The sequence below is a fragment of the Dryobates pubescens genome, chromosome 17, assembly GCF_014839835.1.
Source record: "Dryobates pubescens isolate bDryPub1 chromosome 17, bDryPub1.pri, whole genome shotgun sequence".
NCBI classification, from domain to species: Eukaryota; Metazoa; Chordata; class Aves; order Piciformes; family Picidae; genus Dryobates; species Dryobates pubescens.
The window spans coordinates 23869493-23882029 of NC_071628.1; the positions used below are offsets into that span (position 1 = coordinate 23869493).

Sequence of the window (12537 nt, forward strand, 5' to 3'; positions counted from 1 at the left end):
CCAGGCTTTGTGAGGTCAGGGGGGTTGGGACTGGCTGATCCTTGAGGTCCCTTCCAACCCCAGGGGAACTTAACGATTCTGTGGTTGTACAATTCTAATTTCCAGGTCCCTGCCATGTCCCACCTTGCTGGGAGTCTGTGCAAAAGCCTCTAACTACAGCCCTTTTGTTCCAGGGAATGTTGGCCTTTGAAGCTATCTGTGCCTGACAAGCACCAGGAAGGGACATAGAACAGAACAGAATTCACCAGGTTGGAAAAGACCCTGGAGATCACCAAGCCCAACCTCTCACCCAGCACCATCTGAGCAACTCAGCCATGGCACCAAGGGCCTCAGCCAGGCTCTTCCTAAACCCCCCCAGGGATGGGGACTCCACCACCTCCCTGGGCAGCACAGCCCCAGGGCCAATCTCTTTTTCTATGAAGAATTTCTTCCTAACATCCAACCCAAACCTCCCCTGGCACAGCTTGAGACTGTGTCCTCTTGTTACATTACAGAGGTTGCTGCACAGCTGCACCAAGCTGTGCAGAAGCTGCATATTAACAGCAACTAAGGAAAAGCCAACAGGAAGAACATAGCCAAAAAAAGAAGGCTGGAGAAGGGAAGGCTCCAGGGAGACCTCAGAGCAGCCTTCCAGTACCTGAAGGGATCCAGGAGAGCTGGGGAGGGACTTTGGACAAGGGCTTGGAGTGACAGGATGAGGGGGGTTGGCTTTGAGCTGGAGGAGGGGAAATTGAGACTGGAGATGAGGAAGAAATACCAGCACCAGAACAAGAGGACACAGTCTCAAGCTGTGCCAGGGGAAGTTTAGGCTGGAGGTGAGGAGAAAGTTCTGCACAGAGAGAGTCGTTCGCCATTGGGATGTGCTGCCCAGGGAGGTGGTGGAGTCCCCATGCCTGGAGGGGTTCAGGAGGGGATTGGATGTGGCACTTGGAGCCATGGTTTAGTCATGGGGTCTGTGGTGACAGGTTGGACTTGATGATCTTTGAGGTCTCTTCCAACCTTAGTGATACTGTGAGACTGGGGAGACACTGGCACAGGCTGCCCAGGGAGGTGGTGGCTGCCTCCTGCCTGGAGGTGTTTGCAGCCAGGCTGGAGGTGGCTGTGAGCAACCTGCTGTGGTGTGAGGTGTCCCTGCCCATGGCAGGGGGTTGGAACTGGCTGAGCCTTGAGCTCCCTTCCAGCCCTGACAGTTCTGTGATTCTAATTTCCACATGTCAGAACAAATGTAGGACTTGGGAAAGTGCAGAGGCAGAGCATGTTCAGGCATCACAAAGTGACCTCAGAGGAAGAGCTCTGGGTTCCTGCCATTGAACTTGCTGAGAGGAGGAAAAAACAGCCAGCAGCTTTGTTTTTTTGGAGGAAGAAAACCTGCCAGTTTGCTCAGAATCACAGAGTGTTAGGGGCTGAAGGGACCTCTGGACATCATCCAGTCCAACCCTCCTGCCAGGGCAGGTCACACAGGAACACAGCCAGGTGGGGCTGGAATAGCTCCAGAGACAGAGACTCCACAGCCCCCCTGGGCAGCCTGTGCCAGGGCTCTGTCACCCTCACAGGGGAAAAATTCTTCCTCCTGTTTCCATGGAGCTTCCTCTGCCTCAGCTTCCACCTCTGCCCCTTGTGCTGGCATTGGGCATCCCCCAGCAGAGCCTGGCTCCAGCCTCTGGGCACTCACCCTGCACAGCTTCAGCACCAGCAATGAGGTCACCCTCAGGCTCCTCCTCTCCAAGCTACAGAGCCTCAGCTCCCTCAGGCTCTCCTCATGAGGAAGATCTTCCACTGCCTTCCTCATCTTTGTGGCTCTGTGCTGGACTCTCTCCAGCAGCTCCCTGAGGTCCTTCCTGAACTGAGGGGCCCAGAACTGGACACAAGATTCCAGCTGTGGCCTCAGCAGGGCAGAGCAGAGGGGGGCGAGAACCTCTCTGACCTATTCCCCACAGCCCTTCTAATCCACCCCAGGATGCCCTTGGCCTTCTTGTCCCCAAGAGCACATTGCTGGCTCATGGCCATCCTTCCATCCTCCAGGACCCCCCAGGTCCCATTTGCCTTCAGTGCTCTCCAGCAGGTTTTGTGCACAGGCACTCCAGGCCTGTCAAGGCCAGGAGATGATGAGCTGGTGCCATGCCAGGAGCCAGCAGCTCAGAGGCAGGGGCACTTTTAGTATCAGATAAACAACTTTCATCAACACCAATTTCCCTGCAACAGAAGCAGAGCCCTGGGTGAAGCCTGGCACCATCAGTTATCTCTGTTCCTCTTCCTTCAGCAGTGCAGGCAGCAGAAAGTGCAGCACCACTGAAACTGCACCTCGGAGCCTGCACCTCTGGCCTCGGCCTCGGGGCCTGCACCTGGTTTCCCTTCCTCCTTTCAGGCTCCTCTCAGTCAGCCTGCACAGAATCACAGAATCACCCAGGTTGGAAGAGACCTCAGAGCTCAGCAAGCCCAAGCTGGCACCCAGCACCTCCTGACAGCTCAACCATGGCTCCAAGGGCCACATCCAATCCCCTCTTGAACACCTCCAGGGATGGGGACTCCACACAGAGCACAGGAGCCCCAGATTACTGCACAACTCCAAGCTTTCCACATTCCCTACTCCTCTGAGTGCCCACTGAACAGAAATGGTGGCTGTGGTCTCCACCTAAGCAGACTCCACAGCCTGTGTGGGCAGCCTGCCCCGGGGCTCTGTCACCATCACAGTAAAGCAGTTTCTCCTCCTGCTGAGCTGGGTGCCAGCTGCTGCCTCCTGGCACTGGGCACTACCAAAAAGCAAGTGGCCCCTTCAGCCTGACCCTCCACCTTCCTCTTGTGACAGCTTGGACTTGATGACCTCTGAGGTCTTCTCCAACCTTCTTGATTCTATGGGCAAGGAGGCTGGGGAGGTGTCTGGGGCACAGCCCTGGCAGGAGAGGCTGAGGGAGCTGGGGTTGCTTAGCCTGCAGAAGAGGAGGCTCAGGGGAGACCTTCTTGCTCTCTGCAACTCCCTGCAGGGAGGTTGCAGCCAGCTGGGGGTTGGGCTCTGCTCCCAGGCAGGCAAGCACAGAATTCTTGAGGCTCCACTCTCCTCATTGTGCTGCCACGACCAGCCCAGCGCAAGGACAGATGCAGCTGCGCTCCAGCTCTGCCACTCCTGGCCTCCTGCATCGCCAGGGCCTCCCACAAAGGCAGGGAGGGATTTCCCTCTGCTCCTCTCCCAGCACAGCAGGGTTGTGCTGCTGGCTAACAGGCCCTTGGGTGTCTCCAGGCCTCTGGCCAGGGGCCAGCAGGCAGCTGAGGCAAGAGGAGGTGGTGGCTGGCAGCCCCGCAGCGCTGGGCCCATCTGCTGCTCTCCGGCTGCCAAGCCCTGCTGGCATGTGCTCCACTCCCACTCAGCCCTGCAGCACTGGCAGAGGCACAGAGCAACACAGGCCTGCAGTGGGCTGGGTTGGAAGCTCCAACCCCGCTGCCAGGGGCAGGGACACCTCCCACCGGCCCAGCCTGGAGCCTGGCCATGCTCACAGCTCCTGGCCACGTCCAGGACCCTGCTCCCTGCTGAGAGGTGGGGAAAGAAGACAAGGCTCAGCTCATTCACTGAGTGGTTTGGGTTGGAAGGGACCTTAAAGATCCAGTTCCAAACCCCTGTCATGGGCAGGGACACCTTCCACTAGACCAGGTTGCTCAAGGCCTTGAACACCCCCAGGCAGGAGGCAGCCACAGCCTCCCTGGGCAGCCTGTGCCAGAGTCTCCCCAGCCTCACTTGCAAAGAATTTCTTCCTCATCTCCAGTCTCAGTCTCCCCTCTCCCAGCTCAAAGCCATTGCCCCTCAGCCTGGCACTCCCAGCCCTTGTCAGTCCCTCCCCAGCTCTCCTGGAGCCCCTTTCAGGTACTGGGAGGCTGCTCTAAGGTCTCCCTGGAGCCTTCTCTTATCCAGGCTGAACAGCCCCAACTCTCTCAGCCTGGCCCCACAGGGGAGGCTCTGCAGCCCTCTGGTCATCTTCACAGCCTCCTCTGGACCACTGCAGCAGTTCTCTGTCATTCTTGTGCTGAGGGCCCCAGCACTGGATGCAGTGCTCCAGGTGGGATCTCACCAGAGCAGAGGGGCAGAATCCTCTCCCTGCCCTGCTTGTCACACTGCTTTGGATGAAGCCCAGGATACAAACTTCCACATCCTGCTGCCCACAAGAAGGGAGGGATGATGGCAGGGGTGGGCTGCTTTTCCTGCCAGCCCTCCCATCAGCTGTCCCTAGTGGCAGTCTGGGGAGGGCAGAGCTGCAGTACTGGCCTTGAGGTGACTCAGCCAGCATGGAGGCTGGAAGGCTCCAGGACAGCTGGCTGGCTCAGGTGCCTGGGGTCACTACCCTGATGTTGTATTTCTTCCCACTGCTGCTCTGCAGCTTGGGCTCCAGTGTCTTTTCTTGCTGCAGGAGCATCTCATATGGTATGAGGGGAAGCAGCTCAGGCAGTCATGTCCAAGGACACCAGCTCTGCTGCTGCCACCAGCCTACAGGCACTAACAGATAAGCTGGGCTGATGCCAGCAGGGCTTGCCCATGCTCCTTTCCCTCCCCCCTGCCCTCTGGATGGCTGCCTCCCATAAAAGTCATCTGATCCAGAGTCTGAGTTATGCCCAACCCTCAGCATGGCTCTTGCCTGACAAAGTCTGCTTAAGAACCACAAAACACCCAAGAAGGCTGACACCTTGACAACGTTTCTGCCCATCCTCAGGCCTCTGGGCAAGGGGGCAGCAGACACTGGCACCCTCCTGTCTGACAAAAGGGGCAAGGAGCTACCTGTCTCCAGAAGCCAGCACTGGTGGTACCTCACTCATGTTTGGCCTAGGTGACACAGACACCTGCAGCACTGCAGCCTCCTCAGTAGGCACAGAACCCAGCATGGGAGTGGTTAGAAAGGACCTCCAGAGATCATCCAAGCCAAACCCCTGCCAGAGCAGGAGCCCCCAGGGCAGGGCACACAGGAACACAGCCAGGTGGGGTTTGAAAGTCTTCAGAGGAGACTCCACAAGCTCTCTGCAGCCTGCTCCAGGGCTCCAGCAGCCTCACAGCCAAGAATTTTCTCCTCCTGTTCAGCTGGAACCTCCTGGCTTCCAGTCTGTGCCTGGTGGCCCTGGTCCTGTCAGAGGACACCACTGAAACCCTGGACTTTGGCAGCACAAGCCACAGAAGATGGAGAGTCCCTGTGCCACAGAGCCACAGAATGGTTTGGGTTGGAAAAGACCTTTGAGATTTGAGTCCAACCATCCTCTGCCTCTGGCAAGGCTGGTGCTGAACCACGGCCCTCAGCACCACATCTCTGCCTCTCTGAAACACCTCCAGGGATGGGGATCAACCACCTCCTGGGTAGTTTGTTCTAGTCCTTGAGAACCCTTTCAGTGAAGAAGTTTCTTCTGATGTCCAACCTAAACCTCCCTTGGTGCAACTTCAGGCCAGTTCCTCTTGTCCTAGCGCTTGCCATGACCAAGGTCACACCCCTGAGGGGCAGCAGCAGCTCCTCAGCTGACTTTATAGAGGCTGAACAGGGCTGTGACCATTCTGCCTTCCCCAACATTCCATACCCGAGGCTAAAAGCTGCTCTGCATGCTCCAACCCTCAGCCTCCCCAGGCTACTCAGCTGCTCTTCCTCAGCCTTAGCAATACCTGAAACCCAAGCAAAGCTGGAGCAAATCTCACAGAGTCACAGAATCAGCCAGGTTGGAAAAGACCTCAGAGCTCATCCAGCCCAAGCTGGCACCCAGCACCTCCTGACAGCTCAACCATGGCTCCAAGGGCCACATCCAAGCCCCTCTGCAACACCTCCAGGCATGGGGACTCCACCACCTCCCTGGGCAGCACAGCCCAAGGGCCAATTCCTCTTGCTGGCAAGAACTTTCTCCTCCCCTCCAGCCTAAACCTCCCCTGGCACAGCTTGAGACTGTGTCCTCTTGTTCTGGTACTGCTTGCCTGGGAGAAGAGACCAACCCCTTCCTGGCTACAACCACCTTTCAGGGAGCTGCAGAGAGCAATGAGGTCACCCCTGAGCCTCCTCTTCTGCAGGCTAAGCAGCCCCAGCTCCCTCAGCCTCTCCTGCCAGGGCTGTGCTCCAGACCCCTCCCCAGCCTCCTTGCCCTTCTCTGGACACCTTCAAGTCTCTCAATGGCCTTCTGAAACTGAGGAGCCCAGAGCTGGACAGAGAGGGGCCCAGAGCTGGACAAAGTTCTCCTGCACTTCCTGAGCCCCAAAGTCTCCTTTGAACACAGCCAGCTCAGCCAAAGTCATCCTCACTGCACTGAGCACCTCCAGCCTGCCAGCAGGGCCCAGGCAAGCCTCAGCCCAGAGAGCTGCAGCGTTGCAGGCTGGCTGGGAGGGCTCCTTGCAGCCTGCTGGGTGTGTTTCTGATTGCACCACCATGCAACATTCCAGCTGAATGAAAAGCAGGCAGCCAGCCCCAGAAAGCTGCAGCCTGCTCCAAACAATACCATTAACCACTTACACAACACAGCTAGGGAAACAAAGCAGCCATTTCCTCCTGCTCTCCTCCCCACCTTCTCCCCCCGCTCCTGGATGGGCAGTGGTGAGACCCAGGCCTGCTCCTAACCCCCCTGCTGGCACCTGCTGCTTTTGTTCCCCAGCCCCCAGGCCAACCTCTGCTTTCCTTTGTCCCCAGCCCAGCAGTGCTGATGTTTCAGGCAGCAGTGGGCTAGCCACCAGGCAGGCCCTTACAGAACAGAATCTTCCCAGCTGTTGTGCCAGCTTCTCTCTGTCCCTGGAACCCTGCCCAGCAGCAATGAGCCACTCCTCCAGAGGCCAGCCCAGGGGGTGAAAGGCAGATGGAAATCCTCCCAGCCAACCCAAGCCATGGCTGGCAGGGACACCTTTCACACTCAAAGCAAGGCACAGATCTGCTCAGGGGAGCCACCAGTGCCAGACAGGAGCACACAGACTTCAAACCTGAGCTTCCTCTGGGTCTCCAATGAACTCTTTCTTACAGGAGCAAACTCCTCTTCCCCTGGTCACCTCAGCTGACTGGAGGCAGCAGCCCCTATTTGCTCTTCCAATGGAGAGTGCTGCAGTGTGCTGGGGATTTGGAGGCTTGCCCTGAACTCCTGACATGCAGCAGGAGGAACAAGCCCAGCACAGAGGAGCTAAGCTGCTCCTTGCATGGGAGAAAGCTGCAGAGGAGCCAGCCCCCAGGCCTGCCCCTCACCTTTGTGTTGGCTGCAATCCAATTGGAAGTCTCGCTGTCGTCATCACACTTCTTAATCCATTTCTTCAACCACTGCCAGGAAAAAGTGAAGGAAGAAGAGAGTTACTTTCAGACAGAGGAGCCTGAGGTGCTCCCACACAGCTGCTCACACTCAGGCAAGGTCCACAGCACCCCAGGGGAGGGCTGGAAAGCACTGTGAACAGCACCATCCCGACCCAGGGAGCACAGTCCCCCACACAAGCACTTCAGGCAGCAGTCTGCAGCCCCTCAGTCCATAGGATCACAGAATGGCTCAGGTTGGGAAGGGATCTCAGAGATCAGCTACTGCCCCTGCCATGGGCAGGGATGCCTCTTAACTAGACTCAGCTGCTCAAGGCCTTGGACACCTCCAAGGAAGGGGCAGCCACAACCTCTCTGGGCAGCCTGTTCCAAGGCCTCACCACCCTCACACTGAAGAACTTCTTCCTCAGCTCCAGTCTGACCCTGCTCTGCCTCAGCTTCAAACCATTCCCCCTTAGCCTGGCTCTAGACACCCTCAGGAGCAGTCCCTCTGCAGCCTTCCTGCAGGATCCCTCCAGCTATTGGAAGGCAGCTCTGAGGTCCCCCCAGAGCCTTCTCTTCTCCAGGCTGAACCCCCCCAGCTCCCTCAGCCTGGCCTCAGAGCAGAGCTGCCCCAGCCCTTTGTGGCCTCCTCTGGACTGGCTCCAACAGCTCTGTGTCCTCCTGCTGCTGGGGACAAGAGCAGTGGGTGCAGTGTTCGAGGCTGGGGTCTCACCAGAGCAGAGTAAAGGGGAAGAATCCTCTCCCTTGCCTGTCCTCCTCCAGCTGCAGCCCAGGAGACCACAGTTGAAGCAACACAAACTTCACCTGGGATCTGAACTGCTAAGGCTGCTGTGAGAGGGCTCTGCAGCCAGCAGCCTCCTGTGAAGCTCAGCTTTACTTCACACCAGGTTTCCCTCCAGCTCACAGCACTCTCTCCATGCTTGGCTGTGCTTCCACCTTACTGAGCACGTGGCCACAGGCACTGAGTGCCAAGTCCTCAAAGCACTTGTCAGACAATCCACTGACCACATGGAGCCTGCAAAGATCAGCTAAACCCCACCAGAGGTTTCCCTCCCCTCTGCCCAGGGAGGGGGTGGTGGTTGGGTTTATTCCTCACTAGGAATGCAGGCTGCTCTGTCCCCAAGGCATGAAGTGTGGCTGGCTGTGAGCTCTGCACAGGCCACAGGATCCCAGGCTTGGATACAGCTTCTGACAGCTGCACCAACACTTCCCAAGCTCACTGCACAGCAGCAGGTCCCAGGACCAAGTTCATTCCTGCAGCACAACAAATCACACAGCCCAGAAGCACTGAGCACCCAGAGAAACACCCAGGGCAGGAGTGCTTGCTGGGAAGTGAAACATCCACTCCTGAAGCCCCTTCAATCCTCTTCAGAGGTCCCAGCTGTAACCACCTCCTCCAGACATTTCCCCCTCTGGCCCAGGCACTGCTCCTTCCCAAGGTCCAGCTCTGAGGCACCCAGCAGGGACTGCATGGATTCTTTCCAGGCTATGGTCTGCAGAGGTGAGCTGCAGCAAAGCAGGCTGCTGCAGCCCCACATCTTGCCCTGCAGCTGGCCTCAGACACTCCCCAGTCATGCATTCAGCCAAGCCCTCAGAGGTGCTCACCTTGCACTTCACAGGATCGTGCCAGTTCTCCCCACAGTTAAAGCTGGAAGCAAAAGAAAGGGCAAAGTAAGCCAGGAGGGCAGGGCAGGACACTGGGACTGAGCCAGGGGGACAGCAGCAGGGTGCTCTTCCTGGGCTGCTCTGCTGAAGCCAACCCCAAGCAAGCAGGATTCACATCAAAGCAACAGCCCCCAGCTCTCAAAGCTCTCAGTGGCCATTTCCCAGCAGAGTTCATCCTGATCCATCTGGATTCCCCACGGTGCCTGCAGCCAAGGACCTCACCTGGTCTGAAACCACTCAGCTCAAGGCCACCTCTCAGTGACATTCAGTCTGCTTCCATGGCAAAGGAGGCCCAAGAACCAGAGAATGGGTTGGGCTGGAAGGGACCATCACCATCCTCCAGCTCCAACCCCCTGCCATGGGCAGGGACACCTCCCACCAGCACAGGCTGCTCCAGGCCTCATCCAGCCTGGCCTTCAACACCTCCAGGCAGGAGGCAGCCACAGCCTCCCTGGGCAGCCTGTGCCAGAGTCTCCCCACCCTCACTGGAAACAATTTCTTCCTCATCTCCAGTCTCAAACTGCCCTCTCTCAGTTCAAAGCCACTGCCTCTTTTTCTGTCCCTCCCCAGCTCTCCTGGAGCCCCTTCAGGTACAGCAAGGCTGCTCTGAGGTCTCCCTGGAGCCTTCTCTTCCCCAGGCTGAACAGCCCCAACTCTCCCAGCCTGGCCCCAGAGGGGAGGTTCTCCAGCAGCATCTACCTGGTGATCCACACAGCTCTTCAACTACCTCCAGCTAATCCTGGCTGACCATCTCAGAGAGTCACAAAATCAACCAGCTTGGAAAAGACCTCAGAGATCACCAAGTCCAAGCTGTCACCCAACACCTCCTGACAGCTCAACCATGGCTCCAAGGGCCACATCCAATCCCCTCTTCAACACCTCCAGGGATGGGGACTCCACCACCTCCCTGGGCAGCACAGCCCAAGGGCTAATTCCTCTTTCTGGGAAGAACTTTCTCCTCACCTCCAGCCTAAACCTCCCCTGGCACAGCTGGAGACTGTGTCCTCTTGTTCTGGGGCTGCTTGCCTGCCTGGGAGCAGAGCCCAAGCCCCAGCTGGCTCCAACCTCCCTGCAGGGCGTTGCAGAGAGCAAGAAGGTCTCCCCTGAGCCTCCTCCATGCCAAACACCCCCAGCTCCCCCAGCCTCTCCTCGTGGGGCTTGTGCTCGAGCCCCTCCCTGTGCTGCTGGCCTCACCCCAAGCTCATCCCAGCACAAGCCCTGAGAGAACACAGCCTGCTACAGCCCAAGGCAGTGCCTAAAAAGCCCCCTGCCCCCCTTGCTTCTCACCAGAACTGGCGCCCGCATTTGCAGCGCACAGGCTTCGCATCCGGGTACTGCACTTTGACGACGTGGTGGCAGTCTGGGGCAGGACACCACTTTAACAGTCGATTACACTGGGGGAGAGAGCACACAAAGGGACCCAAAGTAGTAAAAGCCCAGAAGCACAGAATGGTAGGGGGTGAAGGGACCCCTAGAGATCACCCAGTCTGACCCCCAGCCCTCGCCAGAGCAGGATCACCCAGGGCAGGCCAGACGGGAACACAGCCGGGGGGGTTGGGAGCTCTCCAGAGCAGGAGGCTCCACAACCTCTCTGGGCAGCCTGCTCCAGGCCTCCAGCAGCCTCCTGTTTCAGATGGAACCTTCGGGGTTCCAGTTTGTGCTCATTACCCTTTGTCCTATCACTGGGCACCACTGGCTCCAGCCTCTTGCCCCCCACCTTGTAGCTCCTGCTGAGCATTGCTCAGCTGCCCTCCGGGGCTGCTCCTCGCCAGGCTCTCAGCCCCAGGGCTCTCAGCCTTTGCTCCTCCCAGAGCTGCTCCAGGCCCCTCAGCAGCTTTGGACCCTCCCCTGGACTCTCTCCTGCAGTTCCCTGTCTCTCTGGAGCTGGGGAGCCCAGAATTGGCCTCAGTCCTGCAGCTGTGGCCTCGTTCGGGTGTAGGAGAACCTCCCTTGACCTCCCTTGGCCACACTCCCTCACGGACCCCAGGAGAGCATTTGCCTTCCTGGTCACAAGGGCACACTGCTGGCCCAGGGGGAACTTCTTGTGCCTCAGGATTCCTAGCTGCTTTCCAGCAGCTCCCCCCTCAGCTGCACTGCTGGCTGGTGCAGGACCCTACACTTGCCCCTGCTGAAGCTCATGAGGTTCCCCCCGCCAGCTCTGCAGCCTGTCCAGGCCTGCAGCGCCTGAGGGGGTGTCAGGCTCCCTTCCCACCAGCAGCTGGCTGAGGGACCACTCCTTCCCTTCATCCTGGTGGCTGATCAAATGCTCCACAAGACTGCACCCAGGTCTGACCCCTGGGGACCACCATAAGTGACAGGCCTCCAGCTGAGCTGCCCAGCCCAACTCTGATCCCTGTCCTTCAAGCAGTTCTCATCCACCTCCCTTCAGCCACCCCACGCTTCCTGAGCTCACCTGTGAGGATGTTAAGGGAGAGGGCACCAAAAGCCTTGCTGAAGTGGGGGTGCACACCATCCACTGCTCTCCCTCAAGTCCCACCATCAGAGGAGGCCACTGGCCAGTCTGGCAGCCTGCCCTGCTGCTGTCACCAGCTGGGGAGGTGAGGGGACACCAGTGGATGCTGCTCACTGCAGCAAGGCCTCTGACCTCGGCTGTCTGCAGCTGCTTGCTGCCATTCAAGGCCTTGTGGCCTGCAGGTGAAGTGCTTTGCTGCAGCTGCAGCCAGAAGGGCTGCAAAGAATCAGCCCTGCAAAGCCCTGCTCTGCTCCTAGGAGCAGCTCCACTTGTGTGGGCTGCCTCAAGCATCAGGCAAAGCCAAGGCAGAAGGCACCCAAGCCTGGGAGGAACACTCACCTCTACAAAACTATTGGTTATTAAATGCTGGTACTTTAATTTCACCTTGGAGTCTGTGATCAGACGCCTGTGGGAGGCAAGAAACAGACACATTAATGCAGTGGGAAACTCCTTTCCTCCAGGGCCACTCAGTTCAGGCAGGGAAATGGGGCTGGGTGGCTGCTCCCAGGCTGGCAGGGCCCCTGTGCACTTACCTGCTCTCTCTCAGACCAGCCATTAGCAACACCACAGAGTGGAGTTAACTTCTACCCTGGCTTCAGAATCACAGAGCAGAGAGCTCTTTGGCTTGGAAAAGCTCTCTGGGCTCACCCAGTCCAGCCAGCACCCCAACCCCCCCATGGCCACCAAGCCCCAAGTGCCATGGCACACCCAGGGATGGGGCCCCCACCACCTCAGGCCAGAGCTGCTCCCCAGAGCTGCTCCTAACTCACTGCGATGGCAGTGTGTGCAGGCAGGCTGGGAGCACAGGGCAGCTCAGGGGCAGTGCCTCACTGCTGCCCTTGCCTTGCCTGAGAGCAGCCCCCAGAGCCTCACCTTGGCTATGGAACAGCAGCCCAAGCCTCTCACTGCTGCCTCCTTCCCTCTGCCCTGCTGCCTCCTTCCCTCTGCCCTGCTGCCTCCCTCTGCCCTGCTGCCTCCCACCTTCCCTCTGCCCTGCTGCCTGCCTCCCTCTGCCCTGCTGCCTCCCTCCTTCCCTCTGCCCTGCTGCCTGCCTCCCTCTGCCCTGCTGCCTGCCTCTGCCCTGCTGCCTCCCTCCTTCCCTCTGCCCTGCTGCCTGCCTCCCTCTGCCCTGCTGCCTGCCTCTGCCCTGCTGCCTCCCTCCTTCCC

The 12537-nt window shown here is 58.7% G+C and overlaps 1 protein-coding gene across 1 annotated transcript in view; it reads right to left on the minus strand.

The window, feature by feature from the left end:
• ARIH1 (ariadne RBR E3 ubiquitin protein ligase 1) overlaps positions 1 to 12537 on the minus strand; it is a 94490-nt gene that overhangs the window by 11906 nt on the left and 70047 nt on the right. Inside the window, exons 6-9 of the mRNA XM_054169059.1 lie at positions 11710 to 11776; positions 10185 to 10291; positions 8838 to 8880; positions 7170 to 7241 (exon numbers count right to left, since the gene is read on the minus strand). Coding sequence (XP_054025034.1) covers positions 7170 to 7241; positions 8838 to 8880; positions 10185 to 10291; positions 11710 to 11776 — 289 coding nt within the window. The remainder of the gene's footprint in view (positions 1 to 7169; positions 7242 to 8837; positions 8881 to 10184; positions 10292 to 11709; positions 11777 to 12537) is intronic.